Source organism: Acipenser ruthenus, chromosome 12 (assembly GCF_902713425.1).
Source record: "Acipenser ruthenus chromosome 12, fAciRut3.2 maternal haplotype, whole genome shotgun sequence".
In the NCBI taxonomy this organism is placed as follows: Eukaryota; Metazoa; Chordata; class Actinopteri; order Acipenseriformes; family Acipenseridae; genus Acipenser; species Acipenser ruthenus.
This window is the reverse complement of record NC_081200.1, coordinates 17,026,922-17,048,028: the sequence shown is the minus strand read 5'-3', so window position 1 is coordinate 17,048,028 and position 21,107 is coordinate 17,026,922. Positions and strand designations below refer to the sequence as shown.

Sequence of the window (21,107 nt, the reverse complement as noted above, 5' to 3'; positions counted from 1 at the left end):
GACAGTCAAGATTTGAGCAAACTTCACAGATATTACGCTAATAAATTTACTAGGTCACATTTATACAGTGCAGCAATGTGGAAGTGATACACATTACAACTACAAACTTTAATCTGGCTTTTTTCTAGGAATAATCTTTTAAATTGCATATATTCTCAGAAGTGAAATGAATACTGAGCAAATAAAGTTACATTTTCAAGATATTTAATTATTAAATCAGAGATTCCAGGTAAGGGTCTTTTCTAATAAAAACAAACATTCTGCAATTTATACAGTGTCCTGTCTCGACTGCACTTGGCTTGTTTGCTCAAACCTGATAGCGGTCAATAACTATTTCTAGACTTATGTTACTGAGCTTGTCTGTGACAGTATTCCCAGCTCTCACCTACAAATGTTATTGATTCATCTTTGAAAGTTTAGATTAATGTGACTGCAAAATGTATATTCATACTTGCTGATCAGGGGGTGAATATTCCAGATGCCCTGATTTTCAAGTCCAAACCCTCTTATTTAACCAACTTTCACCAGGCACAACATTCACCCATGAGCACTGCAACTCATTTACTCCAAAAAAAAAAAAAAAACCATCAAATAAAGTTCTAAAACAGACAGGGCTTTATGTGTAACCCATTTAACACTTCCAATCAATGTTATTGTATATGACATATCTAATACAACTTAATACATAGCGGTCTGTCTTTCTTTTTAAACGTTCTTCATTCATAAAGAAAACTGTAAAAATATCTTAATTATAACCTCTAATTAAAAGACCTATGAGGTGTTGACTCCCCCCTGGGGAGTGGCAGCTACTGTTCTGCTTTTCTCAGCAGCAGGTAAAATGGGGGGGGGGGGGGTTGGTCAGGTCCAGATCTGGCCTAGGGAGAGGGTGGATCTAGGAGCAGGAGAGGTTTGTCCAGATGGCTCTCCCTGGAAGGGACAGAGAATTTAAATAGACGCAGACACAGCCTCACCGCGCGGAAGGGACACTGTTCCCATTTAGTGAAAACCTGAGAAGCAAGAGAGAAAAGGCGGGTTATTGTCAAACAAGGAAATGTCCAGCAATACATGTCTGTAGACTTTGGTCTTAAAAGTAGGAGTACAAGAATAGCATTAAGGGTTGGCTTTATTATTGATCTCCACGGCCTCTAGGGCACATGGCATGTCTGCGGCAATGTAAGTATTTACCCTGTTCTACTTGCAGTCTATTCTGCAAAACTGCTGATGTTTTCACCGAGCTCGTCCCTCAAATAACATTTCCAGTACTGCAAGCTGGTTTGGGTTTTGTTTTTTGTGCTGGAGAGGTGGTGCATTTGTTTCTACTTCTACCTTATTATATCTATTCCTCAGACCACATTAATCTGCTGGCAGAGGGCGGGGTATAGCAATCCCCTGGAACAGTGTTCTCCTAAAAAATGATCACGTGAGACCAGTTTCAGTAAAGACACGCTCACCCTGTACATCGGTGAAAAAGGCCAATTTGTAAACTGTTTTAAAATAGAGGATTAGCTGGATTTTCAGATTAATCTGCCAGGGCAAGAAGTAACCATTTTGATTGTGTCAATATTAAAAAATAAAATTCCCCATAATCTAATGGTCTCCTCTTCAAATTAATGTAAACTAGGGTAAGATGTCCCACCAGCTAGCCCCTCCAGTTGCTCACCTCCGCACCCTCTCCAACATGTGTGTGACGAGGCGGTCTGAGATGCCTGGGCAAGACTCCTCCGCCAGGTTAAAGGCGTTCTCAAGCTCCTCTATTGCTCCTAGACTCCTACCACTCGCTCGTCTCTTCTCTTTCAACTGCAGAAAGCAAACAAAATGCCAGTGCAAAATTGGGAGATTGAATGATGTTTATAAAGCAGTTATTTTCAGATTTTATTTTATTTCTATGAGCTGAACCTTGACAAAAGTTTTGAAGCTGGCTGTGCTGTGAAATGCTGACAAGCAGAAGGACTGGACGCTCCTCCTCAGAGACGCATTTCAGTGAGGTTCTGTAGCAGACTGAAGAACCTGTTGTTCGTATCTGGTTTTGTATGTAATTTAAGCTCCTTTTAAAGCCTTTAAATTTAATTTAAGGTCAACTTCTATTGTCACAAAGGGCATATTTTACAACCACCTGAGGTGAGAAACATCTTAGATTAGTGATTTTTTCAGTCGGATGATAAGCATTTAAACTGATGTAAACTCTGCATGGAATTGCTCAAAACCTACCTCTCTGAAGATGGGTGTCACCAGTGCAGACAAACATTGTGATTTGGGCTGCCTCTTCACTGCATCTGCATTCTGCAACAGTGGAAATAAAACAATGTGTCAAACCCTGTCAAAGGACAGGAGGAAACAGTCAAAAAAAATGTATTTGTGCTCATTTTAACATAAGCGCCTACAACATGGAGCCATACATACTTATGCAGAGAGTCTAATTAAACCCCAGGCTCACCTTCTGTGAGTGTGGAAGGGATATTCCGTTCTGGAGTTTGTTTAGAGAGCTTGGCCGGACAGTAGGAAACGTCCAGACTGGACACTGGTCTCTGTCCTCTGCATCCCCATCCCTGTGAAAACAGACTGGCTGTCGGTTGAGGCTATCAATGTTAAGAGCTTAGAAAAATATTTGGAACCAAAAATGACCAAATTTCTCTTTGCCAGAAGTGTCAAATGTAATTATTTACACTAGTATGCCAAAACGATATAATTAAGAAAACCTCATTCCAGATTTTGTACATTAAGTATAAACTGATAGACAGCTGTTTTTTTGAACACCAGGACAAAGTGGAATCTTTGTTTACACAGCAAGGAATGTGCATTTCATTTTCTTTTATAATGGGACTTTTGGCTTATTGTATACTTTTAAATTAACATTTTGTTAGTGTCCAGATAACTTATTTTGTATTTTGCAATCAGGTTGACAGCGTTGTCTCTAAATTAAATTTATTTTAGACAATATCATTATTGAATGATAGAGTGCCATTGTTCCGGGACTGAGAAACACCAAGAACAACTTATTGCCTTTAAATGAAGATCCCAACCTAATTACACTGGCATCGTGAAAGCAATTCTTTAGTAAGCTAAACTTTAAAGTATTCTTGATCAGCAACTGGACATGGAATTTCCAAACACATCAACATTGTATTTAGTTATAATGACATGTTAATATGTATTCCAATCCTATACAAGTTATACATTATTTCAAATGTATTAAATGTCTTTACACTTTATATATTTGCAAAATGCATATTACATAAGAAATGTACAAATGAGAAGAGGCTGTTCGGCCCATCTAAGCTTGTCCAGTTCCTAGTGGCTGATTTTGATTTTGTCAAGTTGGGTCTTAAAGGATCCAAGTGATTCTGCCTTAACATGACTAAGTAGCCCATCCCACACACTCACCAGTGTTCTAAGCCTATTCCAACTGTGTCCTCTGATCCTGGTTTGTGTGCTGTGCTTATTGATTAGGGTGTATGGTAAAGTGTTGTAAATGCTATAAAGAACATACTAGCCTTTAGACTGTGTGGTGTATCCTAAGAGTAGTTCATTTCTTCCAAGTCACTGCTAGGAGTATGGAACATGAATACTCACATGTCTGAATCGTCTGAGCTGGATTCCTCCCCATGCCCCTCAGATTTCCAGCGCCGGTATCTGTCGATGAGCTCTGCCAAGTAGGACGTTTTCTTGGTGTAGCGTGTTATGAACTTGTGCTTGAGCAGCTCTTTGGCTGTGGGCCTCTGAGAGAGAGAGAAAGATAGATAGATAGGAGAGACAGACAGACAATCAGAAGAGGGTACGGTACCCAATATTTTTTTTGGTTTTGTTTTTTTTAGTGCAACTGTCTCCATTAAGGATTACCTCTAGGTTTTGTACTGGTCATTTGCTGGTTGCTGTACAAGATGGGTTTTCTGGGGGTGGACTCATTTGTCCAAGAATTTCAATTCAAATACGTATGCATTTCAAGTGTTCTGCTTTAATCATCTCAGAAAGCAATAAGATTCAGTAGCCAGGGAGACTATTTATTTTTTAACCTTTACAAAGAGATGAAAGCGCAGATAGCATTTCTGAATTCAATTCCCTGATCTGAGCAAAATGAGAGATATTTGCTGGCAAGTTAAAGTAACATTTATAAAGAGAAAAAAAACACCATTTACAGATGTAAAGGTCACATTCTGATGCTAGCTCTTTTGTTGGCCTCAATACACAAAGATGTCTGATGCTGGCTCTTTTGTTGACCTCAATACACAAAGATGGTTGACTATAATGATCCTGCAGCACATGCAAACATGTTTTTTTTGTCTTGGTTAACTGTGTCTTTACTCAAGGAAGTACTGCCTTACATAATATAGGCTAACTCCTCCTTTCAGCTGCAGTGATGTGTTAGTCCAGTTTTTTTTATTAGACAGCCATCTATTTTTCAGGGATTATCAAGATGACTAAGCCTTTGAATGGCAGCTTTACCTCTACTGTCCCTGGATAATCCACTTCACATAAGAATAACACTTACATCATTCCTGGAAAAAAAGGCATCTATTCTAAACTGCAGCCAGGACGGGGGCTGGAGCTGTAGAGAGTGAACAGAGATTTGAATACTCACGAATCGTGGGTCCTTGTTGAGACAGGCCTCCACAAACTCTTTAAAGGGTTTGCTGTAGGTACCCTCTAGGGTGGGAGGGTTGTTTTTGGGGATGAGAAACAGCACTCTCATGGGGTGCAGGTCTGAGTTTGGGGGCTCGCCCTTCGCCAGCTCGATGGCTGTGATCCCCAGGGACCAGATATCTGCCTGCAATGGTAATACAGGAGATTAGCTCCACACTATAATGAAATACTAAGCAGCACATTAATAGGGTCAGGATAAGGGTTACACTTTTAAAAACAGAAGGGATGTAAATGGGATGAAAAATACTGTGCCTGCAGTGAGAGTTTTGTTATACACATGGCTAATTTCACAGACCCTGATTAGCACTGATCTTGGTCTACTTTACCTAAGGTAACATGAGTTAGTCCAGGATTACAGGTAATCAAGGTCTGTGAGGTGCAGCTCAAGTCTCTGGGAAGTGTCCGGAGGCTCACCTTGAAATCGTAGGCTGACTGTTTTATAACCTCAGGGGCCATCCAGAAGGGTGTCCCCACAAATGTGTTCCTCTTGATTTGGGTGTCCGTCAGCTGTCCTGCCACCCCGAAGTCCGCCAGCTTCACGTCACCCTGTTCAGACAACAGGACATTGGCAGCTGCCAGGAGAAAAGAGAAAAGATATAAGTGAATCCAGCCCGAGGACATTAATAAAGGATAGCTCTTTCGACATGCTTGACAGTTCAAGGCAATTGAAGCTCTCTATGGAACACAAACTACCACATGGTGACCTGGGAAGGGTTACTGAGTGAATGCTGCCCCTTAGTGCTGGTACCTTTGATGTCCCGGTGGATCTTCCTCTCCGAGTGCAGGTAGTCCAGACCCTTCAGAATTTCCCGCAGGATGGTGGCGATGTAGGTCTCCTCCAGGGGGCCAGGCCTCAGCTGGGAGACAGAGGAGGGGGTCAAGGCTGTCTGTGACAGGAATCTATTTCACTGTTATTTACACTGTCAGCCTCTATTTCAGTGTTACTTACACCATGTCTGAGCCACACTGCTGTTGTAAGACACTGGTGTCGCTGACTTCCTTCAGCAAAGCAGATAGTATGATTTAACAGGGTTATTCCTTAAAATAATAAGCGAGAACACAGGCTGGTTGACTGAAGCTATTTCTCTGAATCCAGCAGCTGAGCTGGGAGGCATGGGCTGGGAGAACTTACCAGGTCCAGGGCTGAGCCACCACCAAGGTACTCCATAATGATCCAGAGCTTGGTCCCCTGCAAAGACAAGGCAACACAGAGAGGCTAATAAACAAAAAGAAAAGTACACCTTCATCCAAGACTTCCAAAACTATTACTGAAGCGCAGGCTTCCCAAATCTGTGGTTTCAATGCTGGAAAGTGGCAAACGACTTGACAATCTAGGCACTATAATTAAACTGCTTCTCACACATGTAATCAGATGTTTTAAAAAGTGTTGGGCAAGGTATAAACTGATGCTTTTAGTTTGAGTTCTACCAGTAACTGCACTCTAGGGAATTCTGTGATACTTCCAGGTCAGCATGTTATTATTTACTGGAGCACATTTGTAAGAAATAAGCTGCACATATTAACACAATTGTACAGTACTGTGCAAAAGTTTTAGGCAGGTGAAAAAATGCTGTAAAGTAAGAATGCTTTCAAAAATAGACATGTTAATAGATTATATTTATCAATTAACTAAATGCAAAGTGAGTGAACAGAAGAAAAATCTAAATCAAATCCATATTTGATGTGACCACCCTTTGCCTTCAAAACAGCATCAATTCTTCTAGGTACACTTGCACAAAGTCAGGGATTTTGTAGGCATATAGTCAGGTGTATGATTAAACAATTATACCAAACAGGTGCTAATGATCATCAATTCAATATGTAGGTTGAAACACAATCATTAACTGAAACAGAAACAGCTGTGTAGGAGGAATAAAACTGGGTGAGGAACAGCCAAACTCAGCTAACAAGGTGAGGTTGCTGAAGACAGTTTACTGTCAAAAGTCATACACCATGGCAAGACTGAGCACAGCAACAAGACACAAGGTAGTTATACTGCATCAGCAAGGTCTCTCCCAGGCAGAAATTTCAAGGCAGACAGGGGTTTCCAAATGTGCTGTCCAAGCTCTTTTGAAGAAGCACAAAGAAACAGGCAACGTTGAGGACCGTAGACGCAGTGGTCGGCCAAGGAAACTTACTGCAGCAGATGAAAGACACATCATGCTTACTTCCCTTCGCAATCGGAAGATGTCCAGCAGTGCCATCAGCTCAGAATTGGCAGAAAACAGTGGGACCCTGGTACATCCATCTACTGTCCGGAGAAGTCTGGTCAGAAGTGGCCTTCATGGAAGACTTGCGGCCAAAAAGACATACCTCCGACGTGGAAACAAGGCCAAGCAACTCAACTATGTACGAAAACACAGGAACTGAGGTGCAGAAAAATGGCAGCAGGTGCTCTGGACTGATGAGTCAAAATTTGAAATATTTGGCTGTAGCAGAAGGCAGTTTGTTTGCCGAAGGGCTGGAGAGCGATACACGAATGAGTGTCTGCAGGCAACAGTGAAGCATGGTGGAGGTTCCTTGCAAGTTTGGGGCTGCATTTCTGCAAATGGAGTTGGGGATTTGGTCAGAATTAATGGTCTCCTCAATGCTGAGAAGTACAGGCAGATACTTATCCATCATGCAATACCATCAGGGAGGCATCTGATTGGCCCCAGATTTATTCTGCAGCATGGCAACGACTCCAAACATACAGCGAAAGTCATTAAGAACTATCTTCAGCGTAAAGAAGAACAAGGAGTCCTGGAAGTGATGGTATGGCCCCCACAGAGCCCTGATCTCAACATCATCAAGTCTGTCTGGGATTACATGAAGAGAGAGAAGCAACTGAGGCTGCCTAAATCCACAGAAGAACTGTGGTTAGTTCTCCAAGATGTTTGGGCCAACCTACCTGCCGAGTTCCGTCAAAAACTGTGTGCAAGTGTACCTAGAAGAATTGATGCTGTTTTGAAGGCAAAGGGTGGTCACACCAAATATTGATTTGATGTAGATTTTTCTTCTGTTCACTCACTTTGCATTTTGTTAATTGATAAATATAAACTATTAACATGTCTATTTTTGAAAGCATTCTTACTTTACAGCATTTTTTCACACCTGCCTAAAACTTTTGCACAGTACTGCACATCCAATATTAAAGTTCATTAAATGTCGCTCAGTTATTGTTTTTATTTTTGTCGCAGGACCCTTTTCTCTGGTCAAACCTCTCTAGGTCATGCAGGGCTCCGATGAGAAGTTGTCCCACTTTAAAAATAGTAATTTCTGAGTCAGTTTAAAAACTTTACAAAAAATGCACACATTTTGCAGCCTTCTTAATTTATAGATTCCCATAGCATGGAAGAACATGATTCAAGTATTACATATTGAACTAACGGGAATCCTCATTTCTTTTAATACTGTACATCAAATATGTCATTAGGTATAGCCTTTGAACATCGTGTAGCCTATACCGTACAGTGTTGTTATACTCTTCAATGTAGCATATATAGTTTGCTTTTATTATAAAAAGCAGTGCATTTTGCAACTTTATGATTTGAGAAATAATAGAAGTAAATATGTGATAATGTTGTGTAATAATAAATGGACGTACTGTACTGTTTGTGTGTCCAGGCCTTAAAGTGATACAGAACCCTCTGCAATGGTTACAAGAAACACATGACTTTCCTTTGCTGTATTAGCTGTTGTCCATATCTCAACATTTTTTTTTCAACATATTCCTGACAGTTTTGATATTTTATCGTATTTACATCACAGATAATCAAAAAAGGGATTCAGTTTTTCAACTTTTACTAGGGAATGTGCTCCAGGAGAAGGAGATTTCTCTTCTAAACATTGCAGTGTACCCAGTGCCTGCTCCCTCCTGCAACAATACTGGTGCTCGGATTGAAATGAGAGGCGTATTGTGGGAACAGAAGACCAGCATTGTTGCAGGAGGGAGCGTGATCTGGATACACTGCGATCCTTAGAAGACATTGTTTTTTCTCCTGGTGAATGCTCACAAGTAAATGTTGAGAAATGTATTGCCTAGTTGATTTATGACCCATGATGTGAGAGTAATAGGTCGGCAATATGTTTAAAAATATAACGCTGCAATAGAGACAACACAGTACACAGAAAAGGTAACAATGTGTTTCTTGTAAACTTTCCATCGTGTTCTGTAACACAATAAGAAGCAGTTATGAATTGCACAATGATTCATAATAAACAAAGAAAAATCCAGAAATCTTCACGCCTTAATCCAGTTCATCCTGTTTTACAGTAGTATCTTGGCAACAAAGCAATTTGCATAGAATTTCACATGAATTTCCAAAAAATGATTAGTGCTTATCAGGTCAGCACAGGAACGGTCTGTGGAAATCACGATGACTAATAGTAAGACAGGTTTAATTACAATTGTATTTTCTTCTTTTAATTGTACATGTAAAAAGCAGAAATTCAAGTTCTCATCTTTGTGTTGTATTGTAGAAGTCAGACATGACTAACTTTAGGGGTTCAACTGATTTTGTATACTTCTAGACAAATCTTTAAAAGTGTTGTGTAAATGTACACAACCACAGTACATTTACATATAAAAAGAATGTAGGGCATCCCTGTTACAGTGTGTACATGCTTACATTTTTTGTACAGTGTGAGCCAAAGGCTGCCTCTTGTATTACACACACTATTATAAATCAGATGCCTCCAATAAAAGGGTTATTTTCTATGCTAAATTTTCCGCTAAATAAATTCACCTTTTTTGTTTGTCATTCAGATCAAGTCATGTTAGAATCAAATACGAAAGCGCTGGAAGCACAAGTGATTGACTGAACCGTGTTACATGGAATTCTATGTAACTTTAATTGTACATTAATGTTGGAACAGAGACATTTTGATGACTAGTTACATCTATTCTATTGCACGAGTGTACGAGTAGAGTAGATCCCATTATTTCATTCTTCTTGCAGCATTGTGAACATTTTGTCAAAGTTTCTCTTGGTTTGGTTTTAGTAAATCTATCTGGCTGTGCTGCGAGCTGTCCACAGTTTATCAAAACTTCACCATGTCTTATCACAGGATAACACAATCTGGAACCTCAATGCAGCTTGATGGGGCAGTGGCTTCTACTTATCATATAACTAAGCAATAATGGTTGGCAGATCAAACATTGTCGTGGGATAAAAGGTTGACTCAGGCTGAACAAAACCCAAGGCGCCAAGTCAAGGTTAGTATCTTCAATTTACACAATTTACTGAAACATTACAATTTAAAATGTCATCTCCTTTGGATTACCCAGCTGTTGATTTTAAATCCGTACGAAGCATATCTGAATGACACATGCCACCTCTGTATTCTGCCAAAAAACATGCTGAGTTGTTCTCGCAATGCTGTTAAATAAATGACTGACTCTTGTATTTCTTTTTTTTTTTTTTAATTAAGCAGTACAGTATGAAAAGCATTGCCTGTATATTATACTTATTAGTATATTTCTTCTCAAAATCAACACAATGTAGCCCATGGTTATACATCAATGCCATGTTGGTGGGGCTGGACTAGCTGTGGATTAGCAGCAAAGGTGTTTTAATATTCATTCCCGAGGAGTTTGTCTGTCTCTTATGAAGATGACATCATGGAAACAGCTGTTTAGGAAGTGAAAACGAATCAGGCCACTGACAAATTTTGCTAAGTGCAAGAAATACAAAACCAAAACAGACACCTGCCAAAACCTAGCCTTGTAGCATGTTGGCCATTTAAAATGTGTTTCACAAGGAGGTTTTCCACCTGTGCAACGGTAGGCATATTTGTTTTGAAGTATGTTTTTTACTAAGTTAATACATAATGTTTTATCTGGTAGATGAAATATTCATATCAATTCATAGTGAAAGTAAGAAGTTTTAAAATACATTCAGTCGGTTTTGCTTCTTGTGTGTTCATTTCTTTAACCAATGAGTTGCGACAATGTATTTAGGGTTATCTTTACATATTTTCAGGGCACCTCTAATTAGGTAGTTCAGTTTTACAATTTTAATGACTACGTTTGTGTTTTGCAGTTCATGAAATGGCTGTATTATACAAGTTCAATAAAACAGTTAGTAATTGTCCTGAGGTTTCCCTTCTTCACCGCTGGCATCTCTGCACTGTGTTCTAGAGGTGTAACAATACACGTCATGATACGATACGTATCACGATATGCATCACGATACAATTGATGGTCCCAGTGGGGTACATGTATGATGCAGAATAAGTGCAAATGGTCATTTAATGATGGACCATTAACATGAAAGACAAAAAATGAATGGGATAGGAAGACAAAAAGTGTGTTTTATAGTTGGTATTTATTCATACCAACTATAAACACACTTATTCTTCATTCAAAAACCATTTGGTCAACTTCAATGAACTACAGTGCCTATAGAAAGTCTACACCCCCTTAAAAATGTTCACTTTTAGGTGCCTTATAGCCTAGAATTAAAATGTATTAAAATAGTTTTTTTTTTCATTGATCTACACATCCTACCCCACAACTTCCAAGTGAAAAAAATATTCTAGAAATCTGTAGAAAATTAATTAAAAATAAAAACTGAAACAGCTTGGTTGGATAAGTGTCCACCCCCCTTGTAATAGCAATCCTAAATTAGCTCAGGTGTAACCAATCACCTTCCCTCCAAACTGGATGACCGAGCAAGAAGGAAACTGATCAGAGAGGCTACCAAGAGGTCAATGGCAACGTTCTAAGAGCTACAGACTTTTATGGCCAAGACTGGTCAAAGTGTGCATGTGACAACAATATCCCAAGCACGCCACAAATCTGGCCTGTATCTTACTCAAGGAAGACCACCTTGAATCCCGTTTGAAGCATGCAAAAAACACTCAGGAGATTCTGTAGCCATGTGGCAAAAAGTTTTGTGGTCTGACGAGACTAAAATGCAACTTTTTGGCCTAAATTCAAAGTGTTATGTTTGGCACAAACCCAACACAGCTTATCACCCAAAGAACACCATCCCTACTGTGAAGCATGGTGGTGGCAGCATCATGTTATGGGGATGTTTCTCATCGGCAGGGACTGGGGCACTTGTCAGGATAGAAGGGAAAATGAATGGAGCAAAGTACAGAGAAGTCCTTGAGGAAAACCTGCTGCCCTCTGCGAGAAAGCCGAAACTGGGACAGAAGTTCACCTTTCAGCATGACAACGACCCAAAGCATACAGCCAAATCTACACTGGAGTGGCTAAGGAACAAAAAGGTAAATGTCCTTGTGTGGCCCAGTCCAAGCCCTGACCTAAATCAATCGAAAATCTGTGGCATTACTTGGATTGCTGTCCATCAATGCTCCCCAGGGAACCTGACAGAGCTTTAACAATTTTGTAAAGAAGAATGGTCAAATATTGTCAAATCTAGGTGTGCAAAGTTGGTAGAGACCTATCCCAACAGACTCACAGCTGTAATTGCTGCCAAAGGTGCGGGTGGAGACTTATCCAATTATGATCTTTCAGTTTTGTATTTTTAATATATAATCTTTTTCTCAATAAAAACTTTTTTCCTCTTAACAGTGTGGAGTATGGTGTGTAGATAAGTGGAACAAATCCTCATTTAAAATGCATGAAACTCTGCGGCACTGACACAACAAAATGTGAAAAAAGTTCAAGGGGGTGTAGACTTTCTATAGGCACTGTATGTTGTTTGGTCTTGTATCACGACAGGATATATCACGCAAGGAAATAATCACCATTCATCGACACACAATTAATCATTACACCTCAGATAGTTTCTTGGTGTTCAATCACAGTAGGCAATGCAAACACAATATAAAAAATCAATACAAAAGTTCTGAGTTGTACTTTAAGCACAGAAGGGAAAAACATTACCTAGAACTAGGCTTGTTCCTTTTGAATGTTTATTTTTCAGGAGCTTACAAAATATCAAAATAAAACACTCACCTTTTAGAGTACACATTTGACTGGGATAGGAGGCTGTGTGGTCCAGTGGTTAAAGAAAAGGGCTTGTAACCAGGAGGTCCCCGGTTCAAATCCCACCTCAGCCACTGACTCCTTGTGTGACCCTGAGCAAGTCACTTAACCTCCTTGTGCTCCGTCTTTCGGGTGAGACGTAATTGTAAGTGACTCTGCAGCTGATGCATAGTTCACACACCCTAGTCTCTGTAAGTCGCCTTGGATAAAGGCGTCTGCTAAATAAACAAATAATAATAATAATAATAATAATAATTCATTGCAACACCATGAAACCTGTTAATTACACAACAGGTTTTACCATTTTCAGTTTGTGAGTCACTTCTGACCAGCTGAGCTGATGACACGCTGATGGGGCAGAGATACTGGTATCCAAAGACAACACTAGGAATACATCAGGTATGACCGACACCGGTTTCATTTGACTTTCCTTAGCTTGGATATCTCCGTCCAGACCGTACGGTCAGCTGCTGGTCGGACCCTGCAAAACGTTTCATGTGGTTTCAAAAAATAAACGTTGCAGTATTTTGTGAGCCCTTAGAAAATAAACATTGAAAAGGAGCAAGTCTGCACGAAACTTACTGAAATTGCATACCAACGGCATGTTGAGAGGAATGTAGACAGTATGACGCAGTGTTGCACTGTACCTTGAGGTAGGAGCCGTAGTACTTGGTGACGAAGGGGCTGTCGCACTGGCTCAGCACCGTGATCTCCTGCTGGATGTCCTCGATCTCATCCTCTGCCTCCTCCAGGTCGATGATTTTGATGGCCACCACCTCCTTGGTGCGGTTATCAATCCCCTTGTACACCTCCCCAAACGAGCCCTTCCCTATGCGCTCCAGCTTAGTGAAGTACTCCTCTGGGTCCAGCCGCGAGTTCTACACAGAAACACAGCACTTCATGTCAATGTGAGTTTGAATATGAGAGGGTGACTTCTCATGAAGGAAGCAAATTTACCCTTCGAACAACATTCACTGATACTTCAAACAAAATAGACTTCTGGCCCCTCTTAGTTTTAATTTCCTATTAAAACAAATCCAATCATACAACCTGAAAGTGCATCTAAAACGAGTCAGTGAAAATCATGAAGGTACATTTGTTTTATTCACCAAAACACCTGAAGGAAGTGTATGTTAACACACCAATAACAAAATAATACTGTACACACATACACAAAAATGACCCCCCTGGTCTCACTGTACTGCAAGTCAGTAGCTGAGCTTAGATTTGAAAGCATCTCCTGGCCTCCAAATTCAAAGACTTAGAGCAATTTGCCTTGATACACTATGTAGACCCTTTTTACGTTGACTTTGTACCATAGCAAACTGGGTGGTGCTTGCATCCCCGTATATAGACTCACTGGGAGTATAAACCAACAACACAGTCAAAAGTCTGCTTTCTGACTGAGTGCAGAGGCAACTATGGAAGAATATACAGGTAAAGCACTGATAACAGATAGCAAGGTATTGTATTTTAGTGCTTGGTCTTCTTTGATTTAATTTATATGTCAGTGTTAAATTTAACAACACTGTGCTTTTAAGTTCTGATTTAAAAATAGCAAATGCAGGCTAGTTGTCCCCTTGCGTATTGTACAACTGCTCCAAAAGTGAAGTGGGCCATATTATTTATAACTATTCAAAGTGTTAAAACTCTTCTGCCACCCAAATGCTTCATGCTTGTTTTGGTTAGACACTCTACATTGCTGTACACTTAAAACCAACAAATACATTGAACTGTCTAACATGTTTTGCACAAGGCAAGTAAAATAATAAGTTCACATAATACATCATTATTAAAAAAAAAAACAGAATGGGGCACATTCTGACCTGAATTGTTCAAATTCTCATATCTACAAATACCCACACATTACCCAGTCAGAAAAGAACAATACTGGAGATCAGTTTCATTTATTGAACAATACATTCAATGTAATCATGAAAATTCATCATCTTCGTTTAAATCTTTAACCTCCACCATCAACATTACCCAATTTAAGGAGCATTCCAATATTGTGTAGCCATTAGGGATTAGTTGTGGTCTTAGCATGCTCAGAAACTTTATATTCAAAAAGAATCTTGGATGTCACAAGACCTATCAGATTAGCAAATCACATCTGCATCAGTCACACTCAGAGCTATACCATGACAACCAAACAATACAATCCTGGAAAACTGGAATGACAATATCCGACGCATTATGTCATTATGAAAATGAATAGACCGCAGGATTTGCCCATCTCATGGGACTGAAAGACCCCTCTATTGTTACTTTGTTTTGGTCTCAGATCTAAGTGGAACTCGGGTAGACCGGTTGCCAGGGGGTGACCAGCTTATGACCAGTGTGAGCTTTGCAGGGATGTACGGTGGATAAAAGTCAGGCGCAGGGAAGATAATGCAAACTTTCTTGTTGATTGAACAGATTTTGTTATCACAATTTTGAACAACAACAAAAAACCCTATTCAGATAATGTGGCTTTGTTGAATGGTAGATCAAATATTGAATATTCTCTACACTCATATGTGACCTTTCATTCACATTATCAGCTTAAAATGTCAATGACTTTTCCCCCAGATTTCCAGTGCTTTATTTTCATTGTAACATGGCCCAGATGTAAAACCTGTCAGGAACTGACTACTCTCACTAGTCAAATCCACTAATTTTCTGGATTTTGAGGTGTGATTCAAACTCAGTTTCAATACTAGCAGTTTGTTATTGGCTGTTTTGGTCTACACATCTGTGGATTTTGGTCTTGGCATGGAGTTCCAGCTCAGGGGGACCAAATTCCTCCAGCTGTAGTCAATGTACACGTGCTTGAGAAAAGGCTGGGTAAATTATGCTTCACATGGTGAGAACATGTCTGAACGCTTTGTACCTCACTGACCTCCATTACACTGATGACCTACTCAAAAAAGATAGTACCCGATTTAAAAACGTCAATATGCAGGTTGCGATACGATACATGTAATGGTCCTGATGGGCTACTTGTAGGATGCATTATAACATCAAATAATTTGTTAAGATAAAAATGAAATGAGATAGAAAGAGTATGTACTCATACCAACTATAAAACACACACATTCTTCCATTCATGAACCATTTGGTGAACAGGAGCTATATTTTGGTTCTTGTATCACGATACAAATGATACATACTTCTATTACGATACAATATGTCATGTAAAGAAAGCTAGTTTAAATCCTTTCTAGTCTCCCTTTCTATTCTCCATGCCTGAACAGCTGTGTCTCTATCATTAAGCTGCAAGTCATGTTTCTTGAAAAAAATCACTCTGCCCCCCCCCCCCCCCCAAAAAAAAGGTGCTCCAGTTACCTATGAACCCAAAACCCTCTGTTCTGCATTTATTCTCTAAGCATTTATTTAACCCAATTATTGTGTTAAATCTCTCCTTCTCTTTCAGTCTGGCACCGAGTTCAGTGAACTTTGGACCTCTGACCTCCTTATACGAATGTTATTTGTCCTTACATGTTTGTGGCACTATCTACTCTGTTGAGCACACCTCCAACACTGCTGTTTACTGGGTCCCTGCTGCAAAACCTCCTGTCTATAGCCCCTTTCACACTGGCATGCTCTACCCGGGTCGGAACTTCCCCAGGTCAGGACCCGCTGTCATGCGGGTCGGCTATGTAATTTCACACTGCTTTTGATAAAGCAGGGTTGACCTGGGGGACAGACGCAAGTACACAATGTGTGTATCAATACCCCGGAAGCAGCTGCTAAGGATGCTTCCATCCAGGCTTCTCTGTATTGAACCGTCGGCCCAAATGTTGATTAGAGCAAATGTTTCTTCATCCCTGCTGCAATCTGGCTCATGGTGTGTCTCAATCAACAAAAATATGGCTCAACAGAATAAACAGAAATGTTCCTTGTGGAAATGAAACCTTCATGCAGGCGTGGCTGTTTGTTATTTTGTTGGCTTACGAACTGCTGTCATGCATTTTGTCTCGCTCAACCTGGGTCAAAGTGTGTCTACCTACATCCTGAGATGGGTCGCTGCAACCTGGGTACGACCCAGGTATGTGGTTTCACACTATGAGGGATTGTGACCTGGGTAGCCATTACCAAGGTCGGGAACTGGCTAGGAGTGCCAGTGTGAAAGGGACTTGCATGCCTTATAACTGAATCCCCCACTATGACTGTCCACACTGTTGATCAGCAGGCTTGCTAACAGCACCAACACTGTCCTCCACTGTATTACTGACCTGTTCTGTAGCCTGCTGCAACTCTTAACTTTCCTCCCCCTGGTTGCTATCCAACTCCTGTTCTTGAGACCCAAGAGATGGAAACCTGTTTGCAGGTTCTGGACTCTCGTCTCCTCATGCTGTTCTACCCTAGTCATTTTCCCTCTAGCTATTGTCCACTCCCTCTGATCCACCCACCTCCCTCTGTGTATACAGTGGGGCCACATGCAACTCTATCTGGGAGTCTACAAACTGCTCTAACTCCTTGATTCATTACCTGTCATGACTTCTCCTTCTTTCGGAAACAAAAATGAATACATCTATTCTATGCTCTCCTACCACAAACCCAGTCTACTACTTGACCACCTTGACTCTCCTCCGGTTGCCCCTCCTGCCCTCTCCTCTCTCCATTGCTGATGTCTCTGGTTTACTGTTTAAATCAACTACTGCCACGTGCCCGCTGAACCCCTGGCCGACTAACCTGTCTGTCTCTGTGCTTCTAATCTTGCTCCTTCCATTAGGCACACTCTCAACCTGTCCCTGGACTCAGGCTCAGTTCTTGCTGCCCTTAAGCTTACCCGAGTTATGCCGGTACTCAAAAAACCCTCCCTCGACCTGGATAACTTATCCAATTTCCGTCCCATCTCCAATCTCCCTTTTCTCTCCAAAACTCTCGAAAGGGCTGTAGCCAGTCTGCTGATGTAACATCTCACGGATAACAATCTGCTTGAATCTCTACAATCTGGCTTCTGGCCGCATCACAGTAGTGAAACTGCTCTGCCCCGGATTATGAATGATCTCCTGCTTGCTGATGCTGGTGCTCCCTCTGTGCTTGTCCTCCTTGACCTAACAGCCGCTTTTGACACCATAGATCATGGCATTCTTCTTGACCGTCTTCAGAAGTATGCTGGGATCTCTGGAACCTGTCTCTCCTGGATGTCCTCTTACCTATCCAGGCGCATGCAGACTGTTTTCTATGCTGGATGCAGTGGTGTCACAAACCTATTCACTTGTGGTGTCCCCAAAGGATCTGTTCTTGGGCCCCTTCTCTTCAATATCTACTGCTTCCCTTGGGTCACCTCATCAGCCAACACAGCCTCATGTTTCACATCTATGCTGATGATATCCAGCTCTACTTAAAACTCGACCCTGGAAGCCCCTCTGCCATGGTCCGGCTCTTGACTTGCATTTAAGACATCGAGGCCTAGATGTTTGCCAATTTTCTTCAGCTGAACACTAGCAAATCTGAACTCCTAGTAGGATCTAAAACTTCCCCACTGTATGAAGCCTTGGTGTACTTCTTGACAGTAACCTCTCATTTGATGCCTACATCTCCTCTGTGGTCAAATCTTCCGTCTACCATCTTCGAAACGTATCTAAAAGTCCGTCCCTACCTTTTCCTCCCGGATGTGGAGATATTTTGTCATGCATTTGTCTCCTCTCGACTCGACTACTGCAACTCTCTATATGGTGGTCTCCCGGCACGCACCATAAACCGACTGCAGCTAGTTCAGAATGCCGCTGCCAGGATCCTTACCAGATATATAAAACGTGATCACATCACCCCCCGTCTTGCCCAGCTGCACTGGCTACCTGTAAAGCTCAGGATTACTTTCAAAACTCTCCTGCTCACCTACAATGCCCTTCATCACACAGGTCCTGAGTACTTCCTCAACCTGCTGATCCGCTATGTCCCTCTGTGGTGCCGGGGCTATGTGTATTGCTCAGATCTTCCCCCTTTTTTTGTTGTTGTTTTTTTCAGCTTCTTTCAGCTTTCATCGGTCTCACTCGGCCATTGGAAGGTTTTCTCAGTATTTTCCGGAGAAAAAACGACTAGAGACCAGTGTTTTACGTCTTTTTGAGGATGTCGGACAGGGTCCAACATTGGACCGGAAAGGGAAAATTGTAATGTCTGACCGCAACGGGTTAAGCCTGCTGTCTGCTATTAGCTGCTGTGTTGTTGCTGCTATTTCATGTATTATGCTACTATATCATGTATTATGCATTTTTCACTGTATTTAATATATTATGCATTTGTCACTGTATTTAATGTATTATGCATTTCTCTGTATTTAAAGTATTATGGATTTTCTTTTTGTTATTGCATCTTGTAAAGCGCTTTGTGATGGTGGTCCACTATGAAAGGCTCTATATAAAATAAAGATTGATTGATTGATTGCCCACTGCTGGTCTAGCTGTCAGATCTTTGTACTGGCTTTCTGCTCTGCAGCTAGTGCATAAAGTGCTGTACAAAGACCTGCTACTTGTAACTCTCTCATTACATAATGCACTCCTAATTCTTTAGCCAGGATCACGACCTTTATTATGTTTTGTTCTAGTGGTGTCACCTGGTTGTATATATTAATTGATATGTTATTGATAGTTTCTTCAGCACTTTTTGATTTATATAAACAGTTGATCACTCTCGTAACTAAAGGTAATCAGGGCGACAAATTCGTCAATATCTTAATTATATTTTAACATAGCTAGCTAAACAGTAATATTATACTATATAATGCGTATTATGAAACAAGATTAATAAGGCAAAAAGGAAGCGCATAAATAAAACAGATACTTTTTTTTTTTTTTTTTAATTAAAACAAAAACTGACCCCGTCGGACAGTTACAAACCTTATAAATCGTCTTAGGTGCCGAAAAGACAAACGCGTTTAAAAATATATTTATCTAACATTGTCAGTTCTGAGGTTTCCAAAAGCTACAGGTACACATGTAGTCGTGCACAACAACAGTACACATCCGACCATTGGGATAAACTAGAGGAATTCGGGAATATTACATGTACTAGTGTAATAATTATCTTCTAAATGTATTTTGAGGAATTGCGTTCTGAATCTGACACTAAATTGGCCGTAGAATTTAAGATAACACAACGATTTGTTTTTGTTACTATACGGCTGTGATATCATGATTTAGTCTGTGTTTTCTCACCCATGCCAAGAAAAGTATTGCCCCCACCCCACCGGCCTTACCTGGTTCCTCAGGAGGTGAGCCATTCTGCAGGCGGGCTGGTCTAATACAGGGCAGCCGCAGCCCTTTCCGCCTGGAAGGAGGAAGATTTATTTTCTTTCTTTATTTTTTTCCTGTTCTTCTATCCTAGACAGCCTCCCCTTCTACTCGCGGTCTATTTGGTTTCAGTTGACACAACTAAAGGTCGCACAGCCCCGGAGATATTTATTTCGTACCTCCATCTATAAGATGGCTAACTTGAAAAAAATCCAGTATAAATATTTTATTTCTATTTGAAGAGACTCTCCCAGCTTCTCTCGCTTGACTCGAGACGAAGAGGTACGTACTGCGCATGCGCAGGTCCCTCCTGTTTACGCCATTGCATAATGGAAGTTGTATTTTGCGCTGTGAACTACAAATCCCAACGTACCATCATGCGGTGGTTCTATTAAATATATTTAATGGATATATTTGGTTCTATGGTTGCTTGCTTCTCAATTATTATTATTATTATTATTATTATTATTATTATTATTATTATTATTATTATTATTATTATTATTATTATTGTTAGTAGTAGTAGTATAACAGTGAGTTAGTTGATATGTGGTGAATTTTAACACGTTGCTATTTTCAATAAATAACAAAAACAATAACTTTATAATCATACTAGTTATATGAAAATGAAAAATACTACGCGTTCCATTTTGTTAACTACACGTACTATTTTTACTACACGTACACATTTGGGCCAATCAGTTCTTTAGTAATGAAATAAGAGCCAATGAATTTAAAGAAAATAGTACGTTACTAAATGATCCAATGAAAAGTCGCCTCACATTTTCCATGCTCTTCAAAAAGTGACCAGGGAATCTGAACCTTTGAATATTTTTAAAAGCCGTCTCAAAATATGCTTTTTAAAACTTGCCTGTCGATTTTTTTAACTTCCGTTTGTACAGTGTTTTTTTATGTGGCTTTACTTTTCCTGTATTATGTTTTTTTAGTTTTTATTTCTGTCATCGTAAAACTTCCAATAATCGCTAGGACTTTTTTAATCGGCGAGTTATGAATAATAATAATACAATGCGCGTCATACTGGATGTAGTCTTTTAGTGGATTTTATTGTTTTTATTATTATTAATTTTCAATGTAGATTCGTTCTTCTACTTGTTAATTTTCTAACGTTTTGCATATCCTTGTTTACTTTCGCTTTATACTTAGGGGGTGTACTCAAATAAAACTGTTACTTAATACCCACTGACACAACCTTTAAACGATGTTGCTGGGATGTTGCAATTTAGTTCTGTTAATGCTATAAGGTTGTATCATGTTGGTGGCTTCTCCATGATTGCATCTTAAGTATCTGA

The 21,107-nt window shown here is 40.2% G+C and overlaps 1 protein-coding gene across 1 annotated transcript; it reads right to left on the bottom strand.

Annotated features, from left to right (window-relative positions):
* Nucleotides 1-592: 592 nt before the first annotated feature.
* On the bottom strand, nt 593-20,117 carry stk25b (serine/threonine kinase 25b). Its single transcript, XM_034029525.3, has 11 exons — nt 19,764-20,117; nt 13,225-13,455; nt 5,771-5,827; nt 5,387-5,495; nt 5,053-5,210; nt 4,577-4,762; nt 3,571-3,716; nt 2,435-2,546; nt 2,209-2,280; nt 1,661-1,797; nt 593-1,007 (listed from the first exon to the last, which is right to left on the bottom strand). The coding sequence occupies exons 1-11, from the start codon at nt 19,785-19,787 to the stop codon at nt 968-970; spliced, it is 1,272 nt and encodes a 423-aa protein (XP_033885416.1). The 5' UTR covers nt 19,788-20,117; the 3' UTR covers nt 593-967.
* Nucleotides 20,118-21,107: the final 990 nt, after the last annotated feature.

Bases quoted from the DNA above. Each gene is read 5' to 3' on its own strand.
- stk25b (XM_034029525.3), bottom strand. From the start codon at position 19,787: ATGGCTCACCTCCTGAGGAACCAG. The intron at 5,828-13,224 runs GTACAGTGCAAC...TTGTCTTTGCAG, and splicing joins ACTACGGCTCCTACCTCAAG to GGGACCAAGCTCTGGATCAT. The intron at 3,717-4,576 runs GTGAGTATTCAA...TCTCTCTCTCAG, and splicing joins TCAACAAGGACCCACGATTC to AGGCCCACAGCCAAAGAGCT.